General features: G+C 40.0%; 1 protein-coding gene across 2 annotated transcripts; it reads left to right on the top strand.

Moving 5' to 3' along the window:
- Nucleotides 1-1,453: 1,453 nt before the first annotated feature.
- LOC108393129 (guanylate-binding protein 1-like) lies at nt 1,454-14,629 on the top strand. 2 transcript variants are annotated; one of them, XM_036996352.2, is made up of 12 exons: nt 1,459-1,611; nt 2,300-2,353; nt 3,459-3,667; nt 5,463-5,590; nt 6,455-6,564; nt 6,841-7,037; nt 7,618-7,860; nt 10,001-10,281; nt 10,884-11,096; nt 11,811-11,913; nt 12,108-12,301; nt 13,392-14,629. In XM_036996352.2, the coding sequence occupies exons 3-12, from the start codon at nt 3,478-3,480 to the stop codon at nt 13,506-13,508; spliced, it is 1,776 nt and encodes a 591-aa protein (XP_036852247.1). In that variant the 5' UTR covers nt 1,459-1,611; nt 2,300-2,353; nt 3,459-3,477; the 3' UTR covers nt 13,509-14,629. The 2 variants fall into 2 exon arrangements, with proteins under 2 accessions (XP_036852246.1, XP_036852247.1); XM_036996351.2 differs by lacking the exon at nt 2,300-2,353 and having other exon boundaries at nt 1,454-1,611.
- The last annotated feature ends 2,255 nt before the right edge of the window (nt 14,630-16,884 follow it).

Here is a 16,884-nt window from a genome sequence, read left to right as displayed (position 1 = left end):
ATGATCACTGACTTGGTGAACTTGGACGGGCATGTAACTTACCCTCACTCAAGCCTCCCGTTTCGCTGTCAGACGGAGACAGTGGCATTGTTTTGCATGATTGTAATCAGGATTGAATTAGACATGTATCAGATAGAGCTCTTAGAAAACAATCAAGAAATATTTATTACTTCTACTGCTGGTCACTCAGAAAACATAGAAAGGCAATACAGTGAAAGCACTTAACAGGAAGGTTTGGGATCAAAAATAATTCCATTCAGATTATTTATAGTGCTATGATCTGGAACAAGACATTACGTCTTTGTATGCCTCAGTTTGTATAAGACCAGGGAGAAATATTTGTCTCTCTGAGTTGTAAGTTATGTAAACCCATGTAAACCAGTCAGCACTGAGCCTGGAACACGTGTGCTATACATGGGGCCTGCTAACGTCAATTTCCCAGGAGGAAGTAAAAGTAGCTCCTTCCCCAAGTTCTGAGGGATCCACAGGCCAAAAGGTGATGCAGACAGACCCAGCTTGGCAAATAAATGAGATTTTTTTCACTATTTTTTTATAGATATTATTAAATCCTCAACATAGGAAGATGTTACAGAATCAATGGCTATATTCTCTACGTTGTACTACCATCCTGAATGACAAATTTATGATTGAGATTTTGTGCCTCTTTGTCCCCTTCCCCTATTTCACCCCCAGACCCCAAATCCTCCCCAATGGTAACCAAATGAGTTTTATTAAGGGTTATTTACAGAGCACTGGACGACACTGGGGCAGTTGCTCTGCCGAAGGTGGCCTAGCCTTTACCAGGGAACAGGGAAGGGACTACGTGCAGGTGAGCATGTGAGCTCAGTGCTGCAGCTTCTCCTTGAGTTTCAAGAGACTAGGTAAACATCCTTGCAGTGCTTGGGTCTCTAGCCTGCAGGCTGAGGCCAGGAAGCAGGCCGTCTCCCCTTCCCTCGGAATCCAGCCCAGCACATTACCCTTTAAAATGGCTACTTAAAAGAAACTGGCTTTACTTTAGTCAGGTTTCGGGGGATCACCTATACTACACAGAGCCCCTTCCTGCCTGTGCACCTGTGCCAGGTGCTGGGTTAGGTGTTGGGTGTTTGGGAGAATGTAAGACATGTCCTTTTCCTCACTCACTACGTGTGTAAATGAGGAGCCAGGCCCACTGTGAGTGTGTGTATATCTTAAGGAAATTACGCCTAAACAAGAATGCTTCCTCCTTCTAGGTCTCTGAACCTGACACCCCCTCCTGAGATCCGTTTCATTGTATTTAAATATCCAACAGACAATTTTTAAACAGCACATCGTTTCCAAGATCTCTTTCTAAAAAGAGCATGAGGTTTTCAGTTAGGATTGTGTCAAACCCATGGACCCTCCTACTAGTACAGCTTCCAGAAATTCCTTTTTTGTCTATTGAGTCATTGCTTTGTACTCAGTGCTTTCAGTTTCACATTACTAGAAATCTGTTAGATTGCTTTACCTCTGATGACTTGGTATCTAAAGGATCTCTGGAAAGCCCCATGACATTGGAGGGGGGAAATAAAAGTCCAATGGTCCAGTGAGAGAGAAGTCACAGAGACACTCCACCTAACTGAAGACGTAAAAGAGGTAAGAATCTTTCTCACTCAAACAGCTTTTTTGCCAGTTATAGAGGAGATCTCTTCTGGGAAATGGTGCCCATGATAATGGTGGGCAGGGTGGGAAGGGGTTTAAAATATCCGTTAGTTTTCTAAAAAATGACTAGCCCCAAGCCAAGCTGCAGGGGAGCTTGATGTGGGACAGGAGGCTAGAGGAAATCCTGCCATTATCAGGCGGCAGCCCATCCCTAAGGGGCCCCACTGTGCTTGCAGGGAGTTAGGCACCACAGGGCTCAGCGAAGAGTTTGGAATGTATTCAAATTGTTCCTCTTTTTGCTGACATTATCGGCATTGACTCGGGACACAAATTACCATTGTCTTGACGGAACTTGCTTAATACTGACCCAACTTCAGCTAAGAAAGGGAAAGGGCTACAGATACATTATTTTCATGAGAAGGAAAGAATAGTAAGTGAGATGCAGCTACCGGACATTTTTAAAGACAAAGAAAGAAAAAAACTGACACCCAGAGTAAAACATGAAGATTCATGAGAAACCCCATACTTTTGAAAAATCACACATTTGGACTTTGTTTCAAAGTGGATTTCTTCCTTTTAAAATAGTCCAAGCTCACTGGATCCAATTTCTTAATGCCAATTCACTCCTTACCACCAAGTAGAAACTGGTTCTGCTACTATACTAAAAATCTTCCTCCTATAGAATCTACTGCGGTGTCTCACCAAGGATATCTTTGTTTAGCCTGACCTCTCTTGGGTAAGCAGTCTTAATCTTGCCTTCTGTAAACGCCTCTGAATTCCTTGGCTTGGCACCAGCTTCATTCACCAGCTACTTGTCTGAGAGCTTGCTCTCTCTGCTTTTCAGTGCCTGCTCCCCCGCTCTCTCCATTCCTCTCCCCCAACTATTCCCCCTCCTCTTCCTACTTTTTCTTCTACTCTACCAAATGGAAAACAAAAACAGAAAACTTAGAAGGGTACGGCTTGAAATACAGATATTTTCTTCAAGCAACTACCTCCCTGGCTCTCCCAATCTGCTTCCTGATCTTTTAACCCTTAAGTCATAGTCTTTGGTTCCCTTACACACACATATGTACACAAACATGATTTTTAGCAACATGTAATACCTGCAGTTGTCCCAACACTTAGCTGGAGGCCAGTTTATTGTGAGGTATAAGCTAACACAAGCTTATACCAAAACTACAGAAGGGTCCCCAGCCATGTGTTTCATATGGTAATAGTCTTTGGTATTTTTATTAAATTTTCAAAAGTAAGTTATATTGGTTCAACTTCCAGAATGGCAGTATGAAGAGTTCTGTGGAACCTCATTCCAGTCAAATAAGTGTAACTAGTGAAATAAAACCCACAATTTAAATCTCTGGAAATTGCCCAAAGGGCATACATCAGATGATGAAACATTTATTCATTAAAGTCTTTAATCATAATAAGAATCAATGAATTAATTAAGTAATCTTGAATCTCTTACTAGCCAGGATGTAAAATAAATCTCTCTAAATCCTGTTCTGTTTTCCATTGAATGTCTAGTGTAAATTTTTTAATGGGAACCCAAAAGGAAAATTTTCTATGGCAAATCAAATGAAAGATTTTGTTCATGAGAGTGGCTGGGGGTTGATAAGGCACCGTCATACCAATATTTCTTTCAATGGACTGCTTTGACAATACTTCTGCATTACTAACTTCCCAAAATTATACAGATCTCCCCTTCGTCTATCTCACTGTTGACACAAAACTTTTGGCCATGTTCGGGAATTTTATGACTGCCTTCTGAATATAAAATAACCAGGTGGAAGTTCTCGATTGACATAGGCTGAAAATTCTAACTCAGGTCATCTCTTCCTTTGCAGACAAGAAAACACCCTCAGCATGGCCTCTGAGAGCCACATGCCAGCCCCCCTGTGCCTCATTGAGAACATTAAAGGGCAGCTGGTGGCTAATCAGGAAGCTCTGAAGATCCTGTCTGCCATTACCCAGCCGGTGGTGGTGGTGGCTATTGTGGGCCTGTACCGCACAGGCAAATCCTACCTGATGAACAAGCTGGCTGGGAAGAGAACGGGTGAGTGGCACCAGCAAAGCTCTGCCGAGTTCCCTGTGTGCACCCAGACTGCCAGCACTGAGTATGGTGGCGGATGGAGAGAAAGTTAGGGATGGGGAGGAATCCTGAAAGCTAACCTTCAACCCATAGTTCTGCTCTTATTAATCTTCACTGTGATCTGAAGGAGTCAGCTCATATCTATTCCCACTTTGCCTTAGTTTCCCCTTTCAAAAGCATAAACTGTTCCTTTCTCAGAAAGACTACAGCAGTAATAAAAATATTAATGTACATAATAAGCTATAAGACATTTAATGTATAAGACCAAAGTGTTCATGTACTAAAAGCAAATTTCCCCAGATCTTTAAGATTAAAAAAGAATGTTTAAGTCTGTATTAGTTACTTTTTTTTATAGTTGTAAAGTATCCATAACATAAAATTTACTTGTCACCAATTTTTAAGTGTTCAGCTCTGTGGCATTAGGTAAATTCATATTGTTGTACAACCATTACCACCATCCATCTAGGTAAATTTTTCATCTTCCCCAACAGAAACTTTGGACTCATTAAACAATAACCCCCCAGCCCTTTGCAACCACCATTCTACATTCTGTCTCTACGAATTTAACTTCTCTACGGATCTCCTATAGATGAAACATACTGTTTGCCCTTTTGTGATTGGCTTGTTTCAGTTAGTATAATGTCTGCAAGCTTCTTCATTGCGGCATGTGTCAAAATTCTGTTCCCTTCTAAAGGTGAATAATTGTATATGCATATGTGCAAACCAGTTTGTTTATCTGTTCATTTGTGGATGGATGCTTGGTCACTTCCATCTTTTGGCTATTACGAATATGTAATTCATAAAGAATGTTGCCAAGAACATGTTAAAGAAGTCACCAGATCATTTTCTACAATAACTGCCCCATTTAACTTTCCTATCAGAAATGCAGAGGGCCCTAATTTCTCCACATCTTCACCAATACATGTAATTTTCTGGTTTTTTGATAGCAGCCATCCTAATGGGTGTGAAGTAGTATCTCATGGTGGTTTTTATTTGTATTTCCCAAATGACTAGTAATGTTGAGCATCTTTTCATGTGTTTATTGGCCATTTGTATATTTTCTTTGATCAAAGAAAAGTCTATTCAAGCTTTTGCTCATTTTTTAATTGGGTCATTTTTTTGTGTGTTGCATTGTAGGACTTCTTTATATATTCTGGATGTCAATTCCTTGTCAGATTTGTGACTAGTATATATTTTCTCCTATTCTATAAGTTACTTATTCAATTCTGTTGGCAGTGTCTGTTGCATAAAAGTTTTAATTTTGATGAAGTCCAACTTACCTATTTTTCTCTTTTGTTGTTTATGCTTTTGGTTTCATATCTGAGAAATCATTGCCAAATCCAATATCATGAAACTTTCTCCCTGTTTTTTTCTAAGAGTTTTATAGTTTTTGCTGTTCCATATAGCTCTTTGATCCTTTTTTGTTAATTACTATAGAAGGAAAGCTTTCTGTCTCTTACCACAGAATGATAATAATTGTGCCCTTTCAAATATGGCCTTTATCATGTTAAGTTTATTATGTTTATTATATTGAGTTAGTTTCCTTCTACCACCAGTTTATTGTTTTTGTCATGAAAATGTGTTTAATTTTTTCATGTGTTGGATATTCTAATGTTCCTATTCCTCTGATTGTAAATAAGATTAATACTGGTTGTAGTTTCAGCTTTCTCTCGACCTTGATTATGTTAACTTTTATCTCAATTTGTAGATCCATCTGCTATTAAAATGCTACCTTCTCTTGTCTCCACTCCCCTTGCAGGCTTCTCTCTGGGCTCCACAGTGCAGTCTCACACCAAAGGAATCTGGATGTGGTGTGTGCCTCATCCCAAGAAGCCAAGCCACACCCTAGTTCTGCTTGACACCGAGGGCTTGGGAGATGTGGAGAAGGTGAGGACTGAGGATTCAGCTTGGGAATGAGCCCCCAATCTCTGAATATTCTCTACACTATTTAATTTTTCTTTAAATAAGAGTTTGCACTGAACCATAATGTTTTCTTCATTTCTATTGATTTGCCATGAAACCAAACACAGTGACAGGGCCAGAAAAATATCCTTAAGACAGAATCCTAAAAAACATAGTGGCCAGCATTCTAATTACTAATAACAGGTTATAAATTAAGCCAGTTAACCTAGATGCATAAGGGAATAAAAATAAAATCAATGTCATAAGTTTTGTTCTGCAGAGAACTGTACTTAGGGATCTAGGTTCTTAAATACATAGCCTTGTGTTAAAAGGTCAACTTTGTCACTAACTCAGTGGCCTTAGCAAATTATTTGACCTCTTTTCATGTCAGCTTTCTGACCTATAAAACCGATTTGCCTCATAGTGTTGCTTTGAATATTTAATGTGATAAGTAATAGAAAGTGTTAAGTGCATATTTGCTCAATAAAATAGCTACAAGTATTATTACTCTATGTAAGTCAATTTTGCTATAAAAACAAAGAAAATGTAAAATTAAAATTATATTTATGGTCTTAGATTGCCTATCAGCCTTGACTATTTGTTTTTGGATTATCTACCCATGGTCAAAAAGGGCATAGTGAAAAATCAGTGTAAAACAAAAATACTAACCAGAAGACAATTCAAAATCCGATTCTACTAACAAGTATTTTTGTTTGGATCTGGCTTTCTCTTATAGGTCAGTAGTCTAAAAAAAACTCTAATGAAATGAACATTCTTTCACTACTGCTGATCTGGAAAGTGCTGTGAGAATGAAACATAATCTTGGCCCAAATGTGTTCTGATTTCCAGGGTGACAATCAGAATGACTCCTGGATATTTGCTCTAGCCATACTCCTGAGCAGCACCTTTGTATACAACAGCATGGGGACCATCAACCAGCAGGCGATGGACCAGCTGCAGTATCCTCTTTGGGGTTCAAAACAGCATCAAAGTCAGAGGGCAGACTTCTGTTTAATAACTAGCTGCAAGACTGTGCATCCTGGAAAATCCAGCACATATACACAAAAAGAAAACATTAAAAATAATTCAGGGGCACGGCAAGATGTTCTGTACCCATGGAAGAACTGACAGTTGAGTTAAGAACAAAGGGGAAGGAAAAGTTGTGAATACGTGGACTAATGTGGGATGAGGGACACTGTTCTTATATGCCAGTTTTCCTTAGTTTGGCTGCTCAGCTATGTGACAGAGCTGACAGATCGAATCAGGGCAAAGTCCTCACCTGCTGCAAACGGGACTGAAGATTCAGCTGACTTTGTAAGCTTCTTTCCAGACTTTGTGTGGACACTGAGGGATTTCACCTTAGATTTGGAAGCAGATGGAACAACCATCACAGCGGACGAGTACCTAGAGAATTCACTCAAGCTTAAGCAAGGTAAAGGGGACTTACAATTGGTAATGGGAATGATGAAACAGTTGAAACTATCATTTTTTAGTTTTTTACTTACAGTTTTCTTATATGGTTTTCTACTTCTCCTCAGGTGGCCATTACTGAGAATTAATGCCTGTTTGATATCTGAATTAACAGATTTCATTTTAAATTATAGTCTCCCTTGCTCTAAGAATAAGTTTTTTTTTCTTTCACCTTTCCCTGGGCTATGACCGGATTGATTTTATCTTCCTGCTTAGGGCTTATGATGCTGTAATTAGTTAAAGGGTATAGAATAGGATGGGCAATTTATTTGACTAGATTGAAGCATGAACACTAGTCCAAGGGTTGGCAAACTATGACCAGCCTGTCAGCTGTTTGTTTAAAATTAGGGTTCATTGGAATATTACCATGCCCATTCACTTATAGAATAGATTGTCTATGACTGCTTAAATGCTACAGTAACAGAACTGAATACTTGGAAAAGAGACCACCTGGCTTGCAAAGCTTACAATATTACTCTTTGGCCCTTTATAGAAAAGTTTGGAAGTCTCTATATTGGCAAATGTTTTTAATCTTCCTCCAGGTACCAGTCCAAAGGACAAAAATTTTAATCTGCCCCGACTCTGTATCCGAAAGTTCTTTCCAAAAAAGAAATGCTTCATCTTTGATCGGCCCACTCAACGGAAGAAGCTAAACCAGCTAGAGACCCTGCATGATGATGAGCTAGATTCTGAGTTTGTGCAACAAGCTGCAGTCTTCTGTTCCTACATCTTTAGCAATTCCAAGACTAAAACCCTTTCTGGAGGCATCAAGGTCAATGGACCTCGTGAGTTCCTTTCCCAATCTTTCTCACTCATTGTTAAGATTAAAGGAGGGTCAAATAACATCCATTTAGTTTTAGCTTCGAAAAATGTAAATCTGTTGTTGTCATGTTAAATTCTAGATGAAACCAACATTTTAAATAAATGATACTGGTCAAATTTTTGGATAAGATAGGAAAGGCCAAAAGAAAAAAAGCTCTATTTTTAAAAAATTACCCAGTTACTGCTCCCGCACTGTCCAGATGATAGTCTTTAGACAAGTGCTATCTCAATTTACCTGTGAATTAATAATAAGTTAATGAAAAGTAAAAATTCCAATCACATAGCCATATTTCAAGAACTCATACCTTCAGCAGCTAGTGGCTACCATACTTGCCAATGGGTTTCAGCCCGAGGCAAGTTCAGTACAGATTCAGTGTGACCAAAGAAATGACAGTAAAATGTTCTTGGGGTGAAAGGCCTATACACAACTTTATTTCCAGGTGGCAGGTCAGTCACTAAAATCCCGTTCACTCAGAGTGAGTCTGCATGCAGCAAGCCAGTCTCTGCCTCTGGGCCTCTCTACCCACACAGCTGTCCCAGTCTTTGCCCTTGGTGCTGCCACCGCTCCAGCCTCTGCTCTGCTCTCCTGCAGCCTTGCAGCCATGCCACCATGTGGGCTCTTTATATAGAGTCAATAACAATGCATTGCCCACATGTGTGTAGTGAGCTAGCCAACCAGGTCCAGGTGAGAATTCTGGCCACAGGAATCTTCACTATCCACAACTGGGCATCACATATGGAACCTCTCCTTCTGTTGGGGGAGCGTTGTGTATTTTCCTCAGTTCCTGTCCCTGCCGCAAGAAAGAATTGAAAGGCAGAGACACAGTAGTGAAGCAGAGTAAAAGTTTTATTTAAAGTTATTTACTTAGAAAGTGTGCAGGTGACCTCAGGGAGGAGAGTTGCCCTGAAAGGTTGGATAAAGTTTAAGGCTACACACTTAGAAAGTACAGGAGACCTCAGAGGCAGGTGAGCTGAAAGATTGTGAAAAAGTTAAAAGTTATGTACTTAGAAAGTGCAGGCTACTCAGAGAAAGGAGTACACTCAGAGGTTGCGGATTCCTCCTTTTAAAGATTTTTTTTCAGGAATGACAAAGGGCTGGGGGTGCAGACTTGTTAAGTAGTCCCTGAAGATTTAAAATTAGCACAAGTAATATACTGCTCTGGTCCCCTCCCAGGATAGCAGCTTCCTGGTTTGGAAGCATATCAATTAAGACTGCCTGCCCAGCCCCCAAGGTGGGCTGAGTTATTGTCTGTTTGCTAAAGAGTAAGTTAAGAATCTTACTTCTTAACTTCCTGGGTATTAAAATGCAATCTTATTTTTAAGGTGGAATCCTTCCTGCCTTTTACTGTGTTGTTTACAGCTGGGCCTGTTTGCTAAATTAGTTGCCCAGGTTGCAAATTACTTCATTAGGGGTGAAGGAAAAAAACAGCATATAGGTAAAGTTAAAAAATAAGCTGGGTCTGCATGATTAACACAATAAAGACATGGGCTATGCTGAGGTACCCTCCTTTATCTAGGGAATATTCAAACATTCCAGGCCAAGTTACCCCCGGCTTTTTGAGCTTTAATTGATTAACTCATTAACACTGGATCTTTTTTCAGGGGGCTTTCCTGGCCTTATTCTCTTTCCACCCAGCTCATATCTATTTTCCTGCCTAACACTCACAGAAATTTCTCTTGGACAACGCTGTGCTAGAATAAGCAAAGTGGAGGCTTCATTTTGATTTGTTCCACTGATGTTGATCACATGCTTACCATGCACCAGGGCTGATGATGCAGACGTACATGAGAGTCATGGTTCCTGTCCTGTGGCGTACAGGGATAAAGTGGATGTAAACACAGGCCTATGCTATTTGGAACAGAGATTCTCAGCCTCTGATGGGCATACATATCACCTGGGCACTTGCCAGAGAGAAGGGCATAATTCAGGTGATCTGGGGCAGAAGCTGAGAGTCTACATTTCCAGCAAGGTTCCAGGTGCTACTGAGGACATTAAGGCTGTGAGGCAAGTGGGTGATAATGGACATGATCAGAACTACACAGAATAGAACATTTCCACATCCCTCCCTACAACAAACATCGTCATCTGTTCTCTATTTCTAGGTCTAGAGAGCCTGGTGCTGACCTATGTCAAGGCCATCAGCAGTGGGAATCTGCCCTGCATGGAGAATGCAGTACTGGCCTTGGCCCAGATCGAAAACAGGGCTGCAATGCAAAAAGCCATTGCCCACTATGAGCAGCAGATGGGCCAGAAGTTGAAGCTGCCCACAGAAACCCTCCAGGAGCTTCTGGACCTGCACAGGGCCTGCGAGACAGAGGCCATCAGCGTCTTCATCAAGAGTTCTTTCAAAGATGTAGACCACTCATTTCAGAAGGAATTAGCGGTAATTTTTTTCTCATGTTTAGGTGGATGAGGGTCTTAGAAAGCAAAGTACTACTGGGAAATGAAATGGGTTTTACTTTGAGGGAAGCAATTCTTACTAGACTAAAATGGTGACAACCACTATTTGTTATCATAATAAAAAGAACCAATTTTATGATGGGCTCAAATTTTTAAAATATCTTTCCTTCACGAACAAATAATCTTCCTTATATTTTAATTAAATGCATTTAAGTAACAATCAGAGCTTCTAATCAAACCACATGCCCACTGTTAGCAAACTGATTGATATTCTAGCCAAAAGCAAAGAAAACTGCAGATCATCCTGAGCTTGCTTATGTTGAGCCACATCTGTTCCACATGCAATCATTGGTCCAATTTGAAAAGCAGTTTATCTCTAAACGTATGATAAAAAGCGATCTCAGCTCTGAACTTCACCTCCAAAGAGAAAGGGACTTCAGGATCAAGAGAAAAGGATCACTGAAGTATCTAATAAGTTTTTCTAGGGGTCATAAACTAATTTTTTAGAAGTCTTTCCAGAAATTCTCAGGTCAAGCTAACATCTTTTCTCTGTTATTCTTGTAACCTCCTGTTTTTATATTACAGAACCAGCTAGGAAAAAAGCGGGATGACTTTTGTAGACAGAATGTGGAAGCATCATCAGATCGTTGCACAACTTTACTTGTGGAAATCTTCAGTCCTCTAGAAGAAGCTGTGAAGCAAGGGGCCTATTCTAAACCAGGAGGGTACCGTCTTTTTATTCAGAAGACAGAAGAGCTGAAACAGAAGTACTTCCAGAAACCTAGGAAGGGGATACAGGTGACCAAGATTTACCCATTGATTCTGGGAAGCTGCTGACATGCCCCCTTGAAACACCAACATGATAGCACTCAGTAAATATTTATAGGGAGCCTGTTGTGCCAGATATGTCCTACGTGCTTATCCAAGAGGGTGCACTCACTTAACAGCTCAGTTATTAGACGGATTAACAGATTAGTCACTAGGTTGTTATTGTCATCCACTGATACAGCTGGATCTTTATGTGGCAAGGGACAGAAACCCAGTGATGGTTGCTTAAACAAAACTGGCATGGCATCAGTTTAGGCTTCAAACGGGCTCTGAGGATAACGGCTCCAAGCTTTCAACTAATGTCATCATCTGACTCTGTGATTCCACCCAGCACCACACTTCCCTCCCTCCTACTCTCCCTCTGTCTCCTTTCCTGTCATCTGCTTTCTCCATGATGGCTTCATTCTCCAACAAGTTCAGCCTATATGGAACCACAGCACCAACAGCTCAAAAATGAGAGCCCTCCCTTTGCTGAACAGAGAATCTCTTTTTCCAGGTGTTTTATAGAGGATTCTGCTTAGTGGGGTGCCAGCCTGGAGCATGTGTGTACCCCTGTGACAGGGAATCTTGACCACCAGGCACAACAGGGCTGAGGGGGCAATTCCTAGAGGGAAAGAGTGAGTCAATAGGAACAAATGCTTACACCATTTCCCATTACTAACTCCATGTTCTCTGGGTCCTAAGGCTGAAGGGATTCTTCAGACATACTTGAAGTCCAAGGAGTCTGTGACTGATGCGATTCTACAGACAGACCAGACTCTCACAGAAAAGGAAAAGGAGATTGAAGGTGAGGAACCAGCCAAGAGGCTAGATAGCCTCACAAGCCTAAAGCCCAGCTAATTCGGTGAGGTAAACCTGGGGTCCTTAAACAAAGATGCCTCTTACTCTCTGAGCAGGGCATGTGCAGTCAGGGAAGCGTACAAGGCAGGAGACAACACGGCCGCCCACACACGTTTTTCTTCTTGCATTTCCTCCTGACAGTGGAACGGGTGAAAGCTGAGTCGGCCCAAGCTGCAGCAAAAATGGTGGAGGAAATGCAAAAAAAGAATCAGCAGCTGATGGAAGAGAAAGAAAAGAGTTACCAGGAACATGTGAAGCAACTGACTGAAAAGATGGAGAGGGATAGGGCCCAGCTGATGGAAGAGCAAGAGAGGACCCTCGCTCTTAAACTTCAGGTATTTGCTTGCATCACCTTGAAGTTCCTTTTTCTGTTCTCCCTCTGCTCTCCCTGATCACGTCTTAGTGTGGCAGTAAGAGCATCTCGCCACCTATGCTCTTCAACGTCTCTCTGCCTGCCTGACCTGGCCCTTCCCTACATATGGTTATTAAAAGATTTCATTTGCTGTTAGGCCACATCTAGTCCTTAATCTGTATGTCCTTCGATCAATAGTAGATGTTATCTGCTATGCATTATGAAAAATGTCTTCATCTGTATTTCTTGCTTAATACTATATAAAGCAAGAATGTCTATGTCCTTATTACTTTGGAGAAAAAACAAAGGTTCAGAAAGACTAAATAATTTGTATGGAGTTGCACAACTTGGTAAGATACCTGAACTATCTTCACCACTTAGTGGAATCCACAATGATCTTTTTTACTGTCACATGTAGTATTACTTTAGCTCTTAGAGAAACTGTATGAGCAGAAAGAAGGACTTGCCTTAGTCTCACACCTATGTGACAGTCTGCCACTCCTATTTTCTATGCCCTGTTCCCAGTTTGTGTTGAGTTGAGAGTTATGTGCAGAAATTGAGTCTGGGGCTCTGATTTCTTTATCTGTATTTGCTATCCCTGCCACCAAGTCATGGAGACTAAGATCAAAATCCTGATCTAAGACTCAGACAGTTCATCAGATTTTGAGAATTCTTTACTTCTGTGTTGTGTGTGTGTGTGTGTGTGTGTGTGTGTGTGTGTGTGTGTGTGTAAAGGAGTCTATAATGCATGGAAAAAATTTTGAAACAAAATATGTGATTGAGATTGCCCACAAAGGTTGTGTAGAATTAATGGGAAATAAGTTCAAAACTAGTAATTAAGGTTATCAATATATCAGAGGGTACAAGCTGAAAATCTTTCTTAGGTAAAGGAGACACAGGAAAAGTAACTGCAGAGTTAGGATGTCCAATAGAAAATGTAATGAAAATTAAGAGTAGAGAAAATTTCAAGAAGAAATTAAATACTAAAAAAAAATCAATGAGTATGGAAACTAAAGGTCAAAATTTACTTAATGCTACCCTTTATTCAGTCTCCTTTGTCTGTCCCTTTTTAGGAACAGGCCCGATTACTAAAGGAAGGATTCCAAGATGAGAGCAGACGCCTTCATAGCGAAATACAGAACATCCAAAGGAACATGGCAAAACCAAGGAGGATGTGTTTGTTAAGCTAAAGACCTAAAAAATGGAATTCTCATGGTCATTATTACCTAAGGCATAACTCAAGCTGTTTTTGAATGGAAAAATGACACTACACTTGATAACAATTAGAGCTTGCATTTTTACAACACCAGATTTTTGCAAAGACATGAAGACTATCATTGAAATCATATTTGTCTTCCTATTAATATTATGAGTTGTATAAGTAGAGTAAATTTTATCTCTATACCAACACAGGAGGAATTGCAAGCTGGTCCTTACCACTCAGGAGAAGCTTAACCTCCCAGATAGCCAATAGTAGACAAATGAATACTGAGCAAAGTCTTAGGTAAAAGTATTGGGATATAATTGGGCATCAGTTCAGCTAACTGTACAATGGGTTCCAATGTCAGGAACAAGCATCTGGCTTCTTGGTGAGAATGAACAGCTTTCCATTGCAGCGATACTGCACAGTCTGTAAGCAATGGTGTTATTTCTGAGCACTGGGAATGGACAATCCTCACTGTCAGATTCTAAACTAAAGCAAACTACCTTATACAGAGATCTAGACTTTCTATTTCTCCTGAATTTCTGTAGGAAGATGAAAGAAACCATTAGCATTAGTAGGAGTTGGTCATTAACAAATGCACCAAAGAAGAAAATTTTCCTTTCTTGATCAGTTAATCCATGTTATAATTTAATGGGACTCTCTGGGATTTTGGTTGTTGACACTAGGCTGAACATAGTAACATAAAGACAATTATGCATTGTGTGTTTGTCACAATGTATAATTCACAAAGATGGGCTTTAAATGATGACAGATGTTAGAAAACTAAGGTAACATTATTAGTTTATAATCCTAAAGCTTAGGCTATCTCTTCCCAATACTTAGCAGTCATACTTCAAAGCTTGATGATTTTTTCCAAAGAGAATATGGATTGCTTTTGACATTTTTTGACCAGAAAAATGATGCTCTAGGCATTACTAGTACTATATAAACTGCAGCATAAATAATGCTGTAGATATTACTAGTACTACATATACTACAGCATATGCAGACTTTATTCCAATTGTCTAAGGTCCTAAGCAAACAGTCGATGTTTCTTGAAGTGATTAAGAATTATTTCAAGCTGGAAATAAAATATACTTCATTAGACTTTTTATTTCTGAGAGATTTTTTCAAATTTTCACCCAAAAATAAGACTTTAATCTTTATGGCACTGGTTCACTAACTTTGCTGTAAAAGATCAGATAGTAAGTATTCATGGCTTCGTGAGCCATATCATCTCTGTCTCAAATGCTCAACTCTGCCATGAAGTAGGAAAGCAGTCATAGACAATACATAAACAGATGGGCATAGCTGTGTTCCCATAAAGCTTAACCTTCAAAAATAGGTCCTATGAACAAACCAGAGTTTGCAGAAGATCCTTGCTCCATAAAAACATTGGTCAAAGTTCTAAACATTCTAACATTCACAAAGTGCTTTGTGCTGCTTAGATTTCTAAAGAATATGTGGATTAGACTGTACATGTCAGGATCTTGAAAATATAATGCAGTGTTTCAAATTATTGTATGAGATAAAAATAGGGAAGCAGGTAATGCCATTAAATCCACATGAATAAATCCATTTTTTGGATTGTTGGGACCTTTCATTCCATTGACTCCCCTTCAACCCCATCAGGTAGAGAATGCCTCCTTCCACAGTTAAGCACATGCTTCTAAGCAGTATTTCTTCACTTGAACTGCAACTTCATAGGAGATCAGCTAAAGCCCACAGCATATTAGATGGAGTGTTTAAGTAGACATGCTTTATATTTTCTTTTCCAAGCTGTAATGCAACAAAGGAGTAAATAAAATAAATTTTTCTTAGTTGAAGAAACTTCATGATAGAAAAGGTATGTTCACCACTAGTGAAAAGCATTCCTCAATCCATTACAGGCACTAAAATCAATTTATTAAATATAAAAATTCCCTAGCCCCTACCCATTCCCTGACTTTCTGATAGAGTAGAAAGTCATTTCTGAGATGGTCATCAGGTGCTAAAATGACAAGAGAAGAGCAATTCAAAGTTATATGCTGAACTTACCATATGTTAGGGCTCACATTTGCTGATATTATGATGTTCCTGTGTTAAAATTCTTAACCTAAAGAAATATATCTTCTATTGTTTAAATGACAGACTGTGACTTTTCTTCCATGGATTTAGTGAAAGGAAAGATAAGCTTCCCTGATCTAGAGGGAGGGAACACACAGAACTCTGATATCTTGATTAAACAGCAGAGCTCCCACCGGGAAAGGACATGTTCTCCACATGTCCAGGGTCAAGAATCAGGCAATGAAAATGTACTCATGGAAAAATAAACACCAACATAAAGATTGAAGAAATTTTAAAATATTTGATAAACTAAAAATAGACATTATTACCACTCTACATGTCTAATTTATACAACAAGATGAAATGGACCAATTTCTCAAAAAGCATAAACTACCAAAACTCACACAAGGTGAAATAGATTACCTGTACTGTCCTGTAAACCCTAAAGAAATTGAATTTGTAGTAAAAAAAAAAAATATATATATATATATATATATATATATTCTGAAGTGATATCAGCAAGATAATAGAATAGGAAGTCGCAGCCCACCTATGCCAAAATGGAGTACAACCATGTGATTTGAGCCAAACTACCATTATTATGAGTCCTCCAGAATACAGTTAAGAATTTGCAAAACCCCAGTTGAACACAAACTGAGAAAAACCATTTTAAAATGGGGAAGAAAAGAAACACATATAAAACAAAAATATAATTAATACAACTAATCCTGAAAGAGACACAGGAAAGAAGGCTGCACCAGACTGCATACACCTGCAGAAAAGAGCAAACCTCACGGAATAGGGTAACATACCAAAGCTGTGGCCCAGTGGGACCCAAGCCCTTCCCCGACCCCAGCTCACCAGCAGGAGGAAGACAGAGTGGGGAGGGAGTGGAGGCCTGGGAATGCTGAACACTTAGCCCTGGAGATCTGCTCTGGGAACACAAACCTACATTGCATGGTGCTCTGGTGACTAGTGGGGTTGGAAAGCTAAGACAGGTGGAATACCTAGAGAGACGGAGACTCCAGCTGCTGTGGAAAATAGGAATTCATGTCTGGCTGAGCTGGGTGGGCAGTCTGAGAGACTTCCTAACAGTGAGAGGTCTGCTAAAGGGACAAGGATTGCACAGAGCTTACTGCTCAGGAGAAAGGACAGGTAGACAAAATTGTATGGGTGTACTCTGCCAGCAGGTTGGGAACTTAAACAATCTTCAGATGCTCCATCTCCCTGGCTGGCTACGCAGCTCCAAGACCCCCCACCATGATACACAGCCTGCTGCGTCTTCCTCACGGCTACCCTGCACCTGGCTCACAAAC

This window comes from Manis javanica, chromosome 4 (genome assembly GCF_040802235.1).
Source record: "Manis javanica isolate MJ-LG chromosome 4, MJ_LKY, whole genome shotgun sequence".
In the NCBI taxonomy this organism is placed as follows: Eukaryota; Metazoa; Chordata; class Mammalia; order Pholidota; family Manidae; genus Manis; species Manis javanica.
The sequence above is the reverse complement of the archived record's forward strand: the minus strand, read 5'-3'. Positions and strand labels throughout refer to the sequence as shown.